Source organism: Nipponia nippon, unplaced genomic scaffold (assembly GCF_047370975.1).
Source record: "Nipponia nippon isolate SJK-2023a ecotype South Korea unplaced genomic scaffold, ASM4737097v1 scaffold_3, whole genome shotgun sequence".
In the NCBI taxonomy this organism is placed as follows: Eukaryota; Metazoa; Chordata; class Aves; order Pelecaniformes; family Threskiornithidae; genus Nipponia; species Nipponia nippon.
This window is the reverse complement of record NW_028262347.1, coordinates 102,494,058-102,506,766: the sequence shown is the minus strand read 5'-3', so window position 1 is coordinate 102,506,766 and position 12,709 is coordinate 102,494,058. Positions and strand designations below refer to the sequence as shown.

Here is a 12,709-nt window from a genome sequence, read left to right as displayed (position 1 = left end):
CTACTTGATCCACTTACAGTGGTTTTTAATTTGTATAAGGTTTTTATACTTGTTTAAGATACCTTGGGAAGTTGTCATCATTTTTAATCACATTTGACAGAGAGAAATACAGTGAATAAAATATCACTGCTGTGAAGTACTGCCTTCTGATAACACCAGAGTTCTGAGATGCAATTTTATTTGCCAGCTGGGAGTGAGGGGTATTTTTTTTTTGTTTGTTTGTGATATCAATTAAATATGCATGTGCATGTAACTTGTTATGGCTGATTTTTGCTACAATACTTATCTTCACGAGTGAAAAGACAAGGGGATACTACTTTGAATTGTTCTCTCTTTTCTTTGAAGTAAAGATAAACGTTATAACAGAAATCAGCACTCTCTTAGTCTTCATTTATACAACATGGGTGGCTAATTGCCTCTGAGCAATCCTGTTGTTACTGAGATCATGGCTGATGAGATATGAAGCTTTGAAATAAAAATACCTTCTTAATGTCATCAGCATTTTGACTGACAGCCCGCTTTGCCCATTTTTAATACTCCTGTTTTATAAACAGCATACATGAGTATAATAGCTAAGCTGCAGGTAGGGCATCAATCTTCGCTTGCTAGTGGATAACTTGTCAACATGTTCATGACTTACTGTCCATGTGTTCTGATGGCATTTGCAACTCTCTCGGATAAACATCACATCTAAACCTAGGCTATTAGATGGCCACGTTATCTCTGTAACTGACCTTCCACAAACTAGAAAATTACCAGTTTATATGTTCCTAGTTGGTTTTTCTCAGTCTCAGCTACAGGCACACCATTATTCTGATCAATAGTGTAGCCAGTCGTTAGTAATTTCAACATTAGTACTGGCACAATTTAGAAATTTGCCACAGTTTGAGTTGCAGCTACTTAAGCAAAAACATAAAAATAGAAATCACTCAGGAAAAACGTGGAATATTCCCATTTTCTTTTTAATTCCCTACTTTGCTTTTTACCAATTTCCATTCAAAATTATTTCTTTGGAAATAATACACTTTTCTGTGCTGGCATTATACTTAAAACTGGTAGCAAGTGTTGTCCAAATATAATTTAATTGTGATCCAATCTGGTTTAATTGTTTTGGTTTAATTGCTACCCTTCTCTTCATTTCTAACTGTTCATCTTAATTTTATTACATATGTATTTTTTATCAAAATATAGTAACTTAAATATGGTAATTCACATTTTCACCTATACAATTTAAAGGCAATCCTGAAAAGTACATCGTAGAATTAATGTAAGGCAAAACATTAGTATACTTGCTGTCATTTTTAAAATAACATGTAGAAGTGAGAGATCCATTTAAAAGGATCAGTGTATGGAATTAAAAACCCTCAGAAGTTTCTAATTAGACTGAAGCAGGACCTGATCCTTCTAGCTGCTGTGTCTCTTTTCCTGTCAGTGACACCGTCAGTGTTAAGGGAGCCTCAGTACACAGCAAGAGGATTAGTATTTTGCAAAATTGGGTTTTAAAAGGCCTAATTTACCTCACCATAAATCCAGTGACATTCTGGACAGGCTTTGTGAGAAATAAACGTCGAATAGCTTGTGTACATTTTAAAAAACAAACCTACTGTGTTAAAAATAGATTTTCAAAACCAATTATAAAGTTCCAATTTTTGCTATAATAGCTATGGGACAATTACAAATTGACTTAACGCCTCAAAGCAAATCATCACCATTTAAAATACTTTGTCATGCCTACTATCCCCATCCTTATAACATTTCATTTTGTGTTAATGTGTCATGTGTTAGAAAATCATGTAATGATAAAGAAAATGTTCATGTGGAAGGTTAGAAATGACTTTAATGAGTTATTATTACCTTGCTCGCAGACTGTTGGTAATATTTTTGTGTTATTTTAATGTATTCTGAGTAGAGACAGAGGCACTACTCAGATTGGATCATCACGAACATTCCCCTGGGAATCAGGGCAGGATATAGACCCTAAGAAATGATGTGTCAGATTAAGCTGATGCTATATTCACAGGAGATACAACAACACACAGTGAAATATAAAAATACACTGAAATATGTTATCTATTTCATGTCTAATATGACTTGGTGTGGTGCTACGGAGGCTGACACAATGACCATAAAGGTACTTCTCAGGCTGTGGTATTAGCTAGCAGGAGCCTCACTCACTTGCAGCTGCCTCTATTATACAATAGGATGGTAACGTCTCCCATAATTTGTTCACTTCCCCCACACTGAAATGGGCTCATACTTGAAGTGGGAAGATGGCAAGGTTGCAATAAAAAAGAAATAAAAGGAAAAAAATGGTCCCAGTTGAAAGCAGTGGTAGGAGCAGTGCTTGTCGGTTGGTTTGACACTGATCTCTGACTCTACTTAAAGGAACATTACTGTTATTAATGATCAGTAAATGGTTAGTATCAATCCAGAATTGTTACAGATATTTAAAGAGGCAAAAGATATTACATGCCACTGTATTAAAATTGGAGCATTATGAATATAATGCTATTTCAGCCCACAAAAGTCAAGAAATTCATAGGCTGTCTAGCTACCGTATTGCCGCTGCATGGGGCGATGCTTTTTGATTCTCTTTGCATACTGCTGGCTTGACTGTGTGGAAGTACACCTGCAAATAACACCTTACTGAGAGATGGTCGCCCTGCAAACACAACTTCAAATCTCCTAGCTTTTCTGCATGTGAATCTCGACTATGAAGTTACATTCACGTAGCCTTTTTTGTACTTGAATATATGTTAAAAACTGAATAGAGAATAGTACATAGTATTCCATTTTGTTATGCTTAGAACTTCATTATTTCTACATTAAATTAGTGAAATTCTCTTCCTCTTATCCCAAGCAGTAAGTGTAGTAATCTGCACCATTTAATGTCAATACAACAGATCTGTTTTGAGGCTCAGAAAATTTCCTCAGGTACTAATAAAAGAAAGCTTGTTTCATTCTGCTGTCTCAAAAATGGCTAAGGAGACTTTTAGCTTTTGAAGAACATGTCTAGGAAACTTTGTAGGAAATGTTTTTAGGAAAAACAACGATATCAGCCTGGAAAGTAGTTTTTTCAGATAGTTAGAGAAGACGCTTCCAATGAAAATACCTGTATTTGGTTTGGCATATACAGTGCCTTGAATATTCCTTGTAAGCTTGGAGGGGTTTTTTTTCTAATCAAATGTTTTCCCCTGATCCTGGCTCTTGGAGGCAAGCCCAAAGCCACCAGATTGTGATCCAAAAGGGAATTTCCCAAAGTTCATCATGTGGACTTAAAAATGAAAAATAGGACCAAACTATCAGAAGTTATAACTTTGTTATCAGTTCCCTCCATCACATCAACATGGAGCATATTGGAGACTGAAATTATTCTTTTCTTGGACAACAAGATGCACTGGGGAGTTTAATAGAGATGATATGCAACAGGTTATAAATAGAGTCCACTGAGGATGATTAATGTGGAGGGCATCACAGTATAAAACAGTTAAGCCTCTCCTCCAGCTTTGAGCTGTTCCCCCTCAAAGGGTGGACAGTACTGTCAAGGCATAGGCCAGTGATAGGAAAACTCCCATCAGTCTCAGTAGGCTTCAAGTCAGGAACTGTTTCCTCCATCCATTGCACAGCCTTCAGGACCAAACCACTATAGAGTTACTACCACCGTTCCTACTTGCACAAAGGCATCAAAGAAACAAGACTGCTAATTTTCCTTAGAGAGAGTCTCTGCTGGGCCCAAGCATCTATACAGGCCTTGGGAAGTACGATGATACCTTATTCTACGAGCTGCAGTGAGCTGGCCCAGTATGTCCTAACGGTGGTAATGATACATGCAATGCAATAAAATTATTCAGCCTTGAGTAACTGATTCCTAATGGAATAACAGGGATGTAGTGGAGGTTTATTTCATTTTTTTTATTGTCACATTTTTGCAGGAATCTTTCATTAACACTTTCCACGTGTCATGGTTTAAAGCATTAGAGTCTGAACTCTTTTTTGCTTTGTGTATTCAACACCTCCTCTCCATTCCAGGAAAAGGCTGCTAAACTGAAAACGCTCCTTTCACTTATTCATAGTTGTCTAGTAAATGCAAAGTTGTATTATATGCATGTGCCCATAAATGACTGTATAATCTCAGACTAAGGAAGACATACACCCATCTGAGTGATCCTTACAGAAATTCAATGCATTCAAAATGTGTCCGTAAATATAAAGAAAACAAGAGGGATAGGGACAGCAATACCAATACTAACTGCTTTTCTTGAAAACATGCTTTAGTATGTTTAGTATTCATGCTAGTGATTAGAAAATAAGAAGTTTGTGTAAGAGGGTTGTACATAGACAGTGAAATGCATTTAGCACGTGACCATTGTATAAATAAAGTAAATACAGACTTCCGAAACATTTTATTCGTGATCTCATGGTTTTGTCATTCTCTGGAAGTAAAAATATTGACATTTACCAAGCTGTTTGTTCCAGCTTTCTGATCTCCTGCAGTTTATTTTTATAACAACCTTATCGATGAGCCTCTTACTCAGCTCTCTAGGTTTAACTGAGTTGAGTCGATTTGTTACCACAGCTTCAAGCAGCTGTTACAGAACAAGCAAGACATCCTAATAAAGCTGTAAACGTGTTTACTCAAACATGGTATTGATTTTACTTGGAGAGGGAGAAGCTAGTGCTTAGCATGGTGTCAGGGAGGATGAATTTAACTGCAGTTTTTCATTGTCATCTGTCATGGTTGCGAAACACTAAGTGAAGCCACAAGAGGATAATTAGAATTGCCAGAAATTTAGCCCCTAAAATCAGTTAACCACTTGAGATTTTTGTAGTTTAATTAGTTTTTATTAAAACTTTCCTCCAGTGGTATAGTCAGGAAGGGTTTTCTAATGTTCTTTTCAGTGAGAGTGAGATTTCAAGGTTGCCACTTGTTAGATATACATCTTAAATGACTGTTTTTCTGAAAGGGTTGGTAACCTTTTTTCTCTCACTTGTAATTAGCCTGGCACTACAGTTCTGTAGAAGCACAGAGCCATTTCATTTTAAAACAGAGGGAAAGACACTTGTTTGTACACATATACATTTGTAGTTAATAACATATATGTGCACGTGTCGAATAATTCTTACGCTACGTTTTGAGAGAGGAAGTGCTAAGGTGTGTGAAGGTTGAAAGAAGTATAGTGTATTTGAAGATGCTTACATTTAATTTGTCTTATATACTGTAAGTCTAATGTGTGAGACCACGGTGCCAAAATACATGAAAACGGAAGCCAAATCCCACCCTTAATCAAAAACGTTTCCATTTAGAATAGCCAACATTCGGTTTGATAGCAATGGGCAGGGCCTCTGGCTTACCACAGTTCTTGGCTGTAATATCCACCATCTGCCACAAAATTAAAAAAAGAGAGACCTCAGCATGTTGACGTACGGTCGTTCAGTGACTATATTGCAGAATCATCTGATGCCAATATCTTTTACAAAATCTAGGTTGGCTGGCTGGCTCTTGGCACCAGTGCTGCTAACCACCTGATTACAACTGACCAGACTCGTGCTACCACAACATTAACCCACTCCAACAGCGCTAAAAGACATCCAAAAAAGCCTCAGTCATATCAGCTACAAGGTTTTAAATTGCTAGGGTAATGTTTCTTGAAAGCTGCATCTTCCCACACTGCTGGCCTGGAAAGCTAGTGGGATCACATAAAAATAGATGAGCATTCGAGCAACTGTGATAAATGCTGTATACGAACAAGAGTGTGAAGAGGTGCTTGCAACTGTCCCCCATGGTGGAATAACACTATTTTAAAAAAGGCAGTTCGCAAATTAAGCTGTAGAAACTTTAAATACAAAAAAGAGGGGGCAGCTCAGCTGTTCATCATCCTTTCTGTGGCTGGGACAATTTTGCTGGTGAATGGCCTGGCTAGCATGGACTATATTAGGTTCTTCAGGGTTCAGCTGGAAGAGGAGGATTGTCTGGGAACGCCACATAGCAAAAAGGTTTTGAGGGGCTCTGACTCAGGGTCAGCTTGCAATTGTTCATAATTAATGCATTTGATAGCTGCTTTTTTCTGTTTTTCTCTCTTGCATTTAAAAAAATACATTAATTTTGCCTTGGGTATTTTATAAAGGTTGGAAGTGTGAGAAAAACTGCAGAAAGACGAGTAGTGGGGGAGCTGGGTGTCGGAGGCTATAAACGGATTTCCAGCCAGCATTAGTAATTAACAGTCGTTAAAATTAATTGTCAAGTGTACAATTTGAAATGAAACATTTGGCTTCAATATGAGCTGTTTTTAAGTGTTGTTAAACCATTACTGAAGCAGACCAGAACTGTTTTAAAATCTCCGCTATTGGACTCCCACTTTCCTATCCAACTGCACTAGCGCTAGGCGTTCATTCAGAATTACCGCTGATAATCCAGAAACAAAACTTTCAAGGAAATCACTGATTTCAGTGAAATTGCCTCTGAAATGTCTATTTTGCTGGCCAAAAGAAATTGAACTTGGTTCTCCTTTAATGATTTTTAAGTGCTATTCAGCTCTTAGAAGTAGCAAAGTAAAGACAAGGCCTTTTGTGTCAGTCAGTGGACTGTCTTGCTGTGTCTTTTCAGACTTATATTGACATCCCCAAAGAGATTTGAGCTGGTTTCAGTGGGGGCCTTGGTTTGGGTCTGGATTTTGAGGCTCAAGCACCACTTCTGGCACTTGGCTTACAGAACTTTTCATTTGGTGGTGAGCACAGAAAGGAAGAAAGCAACTTGACTTCTCCATCCCTCGTTCCGTTTGCAGACCTAACAATTATAAACATTGTCTTTCAGCATATGTAGTAAGGAAGCTGCAGATAATAAAGATTAACTCTCAATTATTTCAGGCACACTTTTCAGAGCAAAGTGATTTCAGAGACGCTTTTCTCTACTGCGCAGAAAAGAAATAATTATGGGCCAAAAATAGCTATTGGTGTATTATAATCACTTCTGTCATCTGGGAACGCAAATACATTTTGTACCACTCTAAGGTTTAAAGCAGCTTTTGAAGCAGAGTTGTCTTTGCTTTCTAGGAAGATGCTGAATAAGTGGGATGAATTGGACACGGTTCCAAATAAGTTCTTACCGTGACTAGGTACAAGGCGGTTACTTGTCTGTCCATGCCGGTGAGGGACAAAAGGCATCCCAGTCTACTCGGAAAGCTCACCCAGATGACTAATTACAGCAAGGTGGCCTGCTAGACATCCTGCAACTGCCATTTCTCTTACTCCATAAACGATAAACACTTTGGATGTCAAGGCAGGAGGCAGACAAGTGGGAAAGCCTTGAGTTTGGTTCTTGCCTTTGTGTTCTAGTGTGAAGCGAGTGGTACACAACGCATGTAACGCCATCCACAGCTCCAGCAGTGTAGAAATGCTAGTGCAGAATAGCTGCAATTAGAAGACAGTAGACAGTATTGCCTGAAGTTGTTTTTGTAAAATATTTTGCCTTGTGTAGCCAAAATATTCTACTGCTTTCTGCACTCCATTTCAATCATAGCCAGGAACTGGTTCAGGCCATGGCAGAAGTTAAAATAGTTGCTGAGCTACTTTAGTACGCGCTGGGATGATCTAGTTCTGTGATCCCAGGCCCGTGATACAGGATCAGAGTTCAATCCTGCCCTTTCTGTCTGTGAAATTGTAGGAGGAGTGTGAAGTATGTCTGAGGCCGTGTTCACTTATCTTCTTGCATTTCGAGTCATGGCATCTTAAAGAGACTAGAGCCTTGAACTGCTTATCATCTTCTGTCCACCGCCCTGCTCGCTGGTAGAGCTGTTTGAGTACTCACTAACCCACTGCAGTTTAAATCAGCTGGGTTACCAAAGATCTGCTATTCAACAGCTTACTGTTTAAACTAATCTGGCTCATTTTGACAGAGTCTCACGTTATACAAGCAGCAAAGAAGGATGGTGAAAAACAGATGGGGCAGGAACTTCTTCAGCTGGAACTTGAAGATCTGAATCCATGCCTTGAGAGTATGACTCATGGGGTTTGCATCACAGTATCTTATACACTGGAGGAGGCAAACTCTGAATTATATTCTGACCATGTTGCTTTTTACTGCATTAACTAAAAAGAACATTCTGCAGCTACGGCAGCCAACCTGATAGAGCTCTTTGTTTCTCTGCTCAAACAACAGTGCTTTCTGGTGTTCCCTCGGGGTCTGTTTTGCCAACTTCCTAGTCTTAGTATGTGATGTAGTTCTGTGTTTGTGATATGTGTGTTTGTATTGTCATTCGATGCGATATTGTGTCAGATACTGCTATTTCTATTTCATCTATGAAACACATACCTTTTAAGAGAAACTCAGCCAACAAGAGAATGGTTTGAGGGCAAACTCCCCACTGCAGTTTCTACATATCTCATCTATGACAGCTGTGCTTAATGTCATTTCTCCACCACTCTGAAATCACAGAGATCTCTCATTTCTATCCTCAATTAGAACAGGATGTTTTTTCACCTGATTCTGCTTTCATTTAGATCAGAATAAATAAGAAGTAGCTTCACTGAAGACAAAAGATGCATACTAGCTTGAAACTACAGTGAGCCTTGGAGGTGATGACAGTTTCAGTCTAGTTGGTATTAAAAATAATTCATGTTTTATGGTCCTTTGCTTCTTGGATTTTCTCATCTTCATATATGTTTATGCCTGGATCATAAACATAGAGGACAGTTGTTACTTCTTGTATAAACCCCTCTCTGAATTCATGCTCTGCACAAAACCTAGCCTCGTGTTTGCCTTTGGAGGCCTGCCCAGTGCATCTCTGATACTTACTGAGTCAGAAATGGACTGTCTTAACAGCCTCATTTTACATACGGTTACAACTTGCTCTCAAGTTTTAACCACCCAGAAGCACACTGGCAAGCTCCTGCCTCCCAGGCAGTTTAAATTTAATGATTGACATTCTCCACGTATCCAAGAAAGTTTCTCCTAAGAATGCATGTTAATTTAATGGAGAGCAGACCATTTTCATCTCGTTATTCAGAAATGGTCTGATTTCTGCCAGGCATGCTGTTTGAATTTCTCAACTGTTACCCAACTATTACAGCTGGACCATCCTGCCACAGTTGTGTTGTCTGTCATCCCCTGACTGCCGTCAGTGATAGCACTCACAGCACAATTTCTTCCTGTTTCGGATTCTCATCTTCGTATACTGAAAACTCCTGTCTTCTCCACTTGTGCTTATGGACTTAACTTTTGTTGGTGAAGCAGTCATTTTTTCCCAGCTAGTGTCAGTCAATATCTGTGAAATTCCAGCTAATATGTAGTTGTCTAGAAAAGTATTGTCAGAAACATACGAGTTTTCTCCTAGTTGGCGACTAAAATGCCTACTTTCTATGGCCTCCCTATTCCAGTGAAAAGTATTTGATTTATAGATTTAGTAGTTTCAAACTCTTCTCCCATTCGGTGCAGCTTAGAGAAAACTGCTACATCAACTAGGCTTCTTCTCACTATCAGTCATGACCGAGAAGCCAAGACAGATCTTGGTAATTCATGAAAACAGGGTCTTTTGCTCACCAGTATGATCCTTCCTTAATCTAACCTTATTTTTCATGGTTTACGTGATTTTTGATCTTCAAGGAGCAGGCATTATTGCATAGGATAAAGTATTTTTATCATCTTCTAAAAATATGTGCCACAAAAGGAAATATTTAGAAAAGGAGCACAGGTTAAATGAGAGCATCACAATATAATGTAGAGTCTTTGTTCCAGTAGTAACCAAGCTGAACAGAGAAAGTGTATTGGAAAGCAAGCTAGCACATATCATCTTTGAATCAAAATTTGTAATATGTCAGAAATTGGTACCTATGAGCTACATAGTACTTACGAGAGACATGGTTTCAAGACTAGATTTGTACTGTCAAGGCCCAAGGCCTGTCAGAGCATGACACAGGAACTTGAAATGGTGGATGAAAGCTTTAAAAAGAACATGTTTCAGCTTCTGATTTTCCTGGGCAAGTCTCACTTTCCTTCTGTGATTGGATGAGGAAGAGAGATCCATCTGAACCATATTAAAAACAGGATAAAAGTGAATAAAATATTACCTCTAGAATGACAGAGTGGAGTTTTAAATTATAAGATAGTAAGTTTACTTTTCACATCTTGAAAACCTCTTCCAAATTTAAAATACGTATTTCACCTCTGCCATAAGTTCTGTCGTGCTTTCAATCACAATAGTTTCAGCCAAGACAAAATGTTTCAGAAATGAGGGACTCAATCCATAAAATTTCTGGTGCCACTTGCACTTAACTTTTCCAAGTACCTATGAATAATCTCCTTTTTAGGACTCTCTGCTTATATTCATTTAAAGAGGTGCTCTGGTTTTCCAAACACTCAGCTCCCAGTGATTTCTGGTTTTCTAAGCCATGCACGCTAGGGCTTGGTTAGCTAAAGCAGTTAACCAGGTGCCCCGATTCTGAGAGGTGCTTGGCTCTCCATACAGTTTGCTGTTGACGTAGGTATCCGAACATGCTAAGAGGTACGCACTGTTTCTGAAGTCTTAGGTGAAATTTCCCATAATCAAGGACAACAGATGTCATCTAACTTTCCTCATCAGGTAAAAATTTCTCACCTTCTTTTCATTGAGAACACCTGTACCTGTGATATAAATAACATTTATTTGTTATGTGCCTTTCTCTTTTCTTGAGAAAAGCTTGCAGAGTGACAGTTGGAGGGGGCTGTAGCTATGGCCAGTATGAACAGAAGGAGCTCTCTTCAGCAGGGAAAATGGCTTCTTTGTTTTTAAAATAGTATTTGAGGAATCAAGGGTTCTCTCTGGAAAAGAAGAGAGCAAGAACTCTGGTAAAATCATTTTGAGGGCACTAATAAAGATCCTGATAATCTTTAATTTACGTGAAGCTACCAAATGGAGACTAACACCAGCAGCACTCCACCGCAGCAGGTCACTCAAGCGCAATACTAAATTTAAACTAGCTAGGCTACCTGTGTACGTACAGTTCGGCCAGTATTTCAGTGTTTTGCCCTGTGACAAACTGATACACTCAAAAAAACTAATCTAACCATTTTCTTCCTTCTATTTCTCTCCCACTTTGTTCCGTAGGTTTTCTCTCACAGCTCGTCTATGACCGGCCAGTGACCGAGTGCATCCGGGCTGGACATTACGCAGCCAGCGTAATTATCAAGCGTTCAGGTTGCACCTTCCCAGAGAAGCCTGACTTCCACTGATACTGGTGAATTGGAGGGATCAAGAGTAACTCCCATGTTGCCATGGGATTGCTGCCTAAATTTTTCCTCCTTCCCTTTCCTCACCTTTCCAATTACCTGCATCAACGCTTCTGTACTTCTGTTCATTGTATTCTAAACAAAATCTGTATTTCTACGGTGTTTTCCTTTTCATACCACTACCATGTCTCAGTAGTCGTAACTTTTGGAAACAGTGCTAAGTGAAGCTTATTCTCTCATCCATCAGGAAAAATTGTTCTATTTACACAGTTTATAAGGAAGTGCCATGTAAATGACACTGCTGATTAACACCATTAAAATATTTCTGTTGAATTATCTAGTTTGTATCCAGCTGTGGCCAAATCCTACTCAACTTACGTGAAATCAACAGACCTGACTTTATTTGTCACTTAACGTTGTAAACCAGGAATTGTTGTTTCTATATAGTGGAGTCACACTAGTGTAAAGAGCAGTGTAAATGTCCCAAGAATTTCCTTACATATGTGAGTGTACGAGATCTGGCCATCAGATCCAGCCCAGCTTCCATGAAAAGGAATAGCTATTTTGTCAGTAATTTAAGGACCCGATCCAAAGCTGATGTCATGCATTCAGTCGTCTTTGCGCTGATGCCAGTAGCTTTGGGTCTGGCGCTACGTGAGAGCAGGGTCTGGCCACTCGATGGACAGTCACATTCACCTGTCAGGTGAGCTAGCAGATAGGTACTTTCAGTGATTTCAGGGCAGATGCATGAGTTGATGACAAACATAAACATACAGATAGATCCTATCTCCTCCACGTGGGCTTTCTAAAGGCTGTATTTAATTAAGGTACACATAGTGAAAATGAGGTACAGAAATATTTATGCAGGATATATTGACAGGATATGCCAAACAGAATCTCTGAAACGCACATTTTTAAACTTTTAATTTACTTTGGATAATTAAGCAATATGGTGGATTTTGTTTGTATTTACAGTATTCAAAGAGGTGATCTGACACTGCATTCATTACTTTGCTATGTAATTTGATATTGATAAATAAAAAATTGTCATACAGTACCTCCTGGTTTTGTGTTGGTATGTGTCCAGCTTTCCTCCACATATCGTACTGACATGGGAAGAGGAAATGGGTGCTTAACCCCCACACGGTACGAGCTAGATCTCAGTGGTTTATACTTGACTTTCAGTGTCCAGGTGGGTGTTCAAGGGTGATCTCAGCAGTAAGGAAGGGAAGGAACATCAGTTTGGTGTTCGTACCACAGGAGAGATGAAAAATTAATGGCTAGGGTTCATCAAAGAATGTAAAGTCAGTGCGGGCTTCGCACTTTACCGCACAGCATGGAACACGGGACGCACAGAGATTGAATGTTGTTAGTACAGTTTGTGTATCGCAAAGAGCACGCAGAGAAATCAAGGCTGTGATCCCGATTCCCTTGTTTGGCCCAGTATCCAGTCTGATACATTGGACAACAGGCTCTCTCATCTCAGAGAGCACCTGGTGGGATCCCTGC

At 39.0% G+C, this 12,709-nt stretch overlaps 1 protein-coding gene across 3 annotated transcripts in view; it reads left to right on the top strand.

Annotated features, from left to right (window-relative positions):
* ADK (adenosine kinase) overlaps positions 1–12,257 on the top strand; it is a 302,767-nt gene extending 290,510 nt beyond the window's left edge. For all 3 annotated transcript variants that reach the window (XM_087766906.1, XM_087766907.1, XM_087766908.1), the window contains exon 11: positions 11,079–12,257. In XM_087766906.1, the coding sequence (XP_087623032.1) occupies positions 11,079–11,203 (125 nt within the window). In that variant the 3' untranslated portion in view covers positions 11,204–12,257. The remainder of the gene's footprint in view (positions 1–11,078) is intronic.
* The last annotated feature ends 452 nt before the right edge of the window (positions 12,258–12,709 follow it).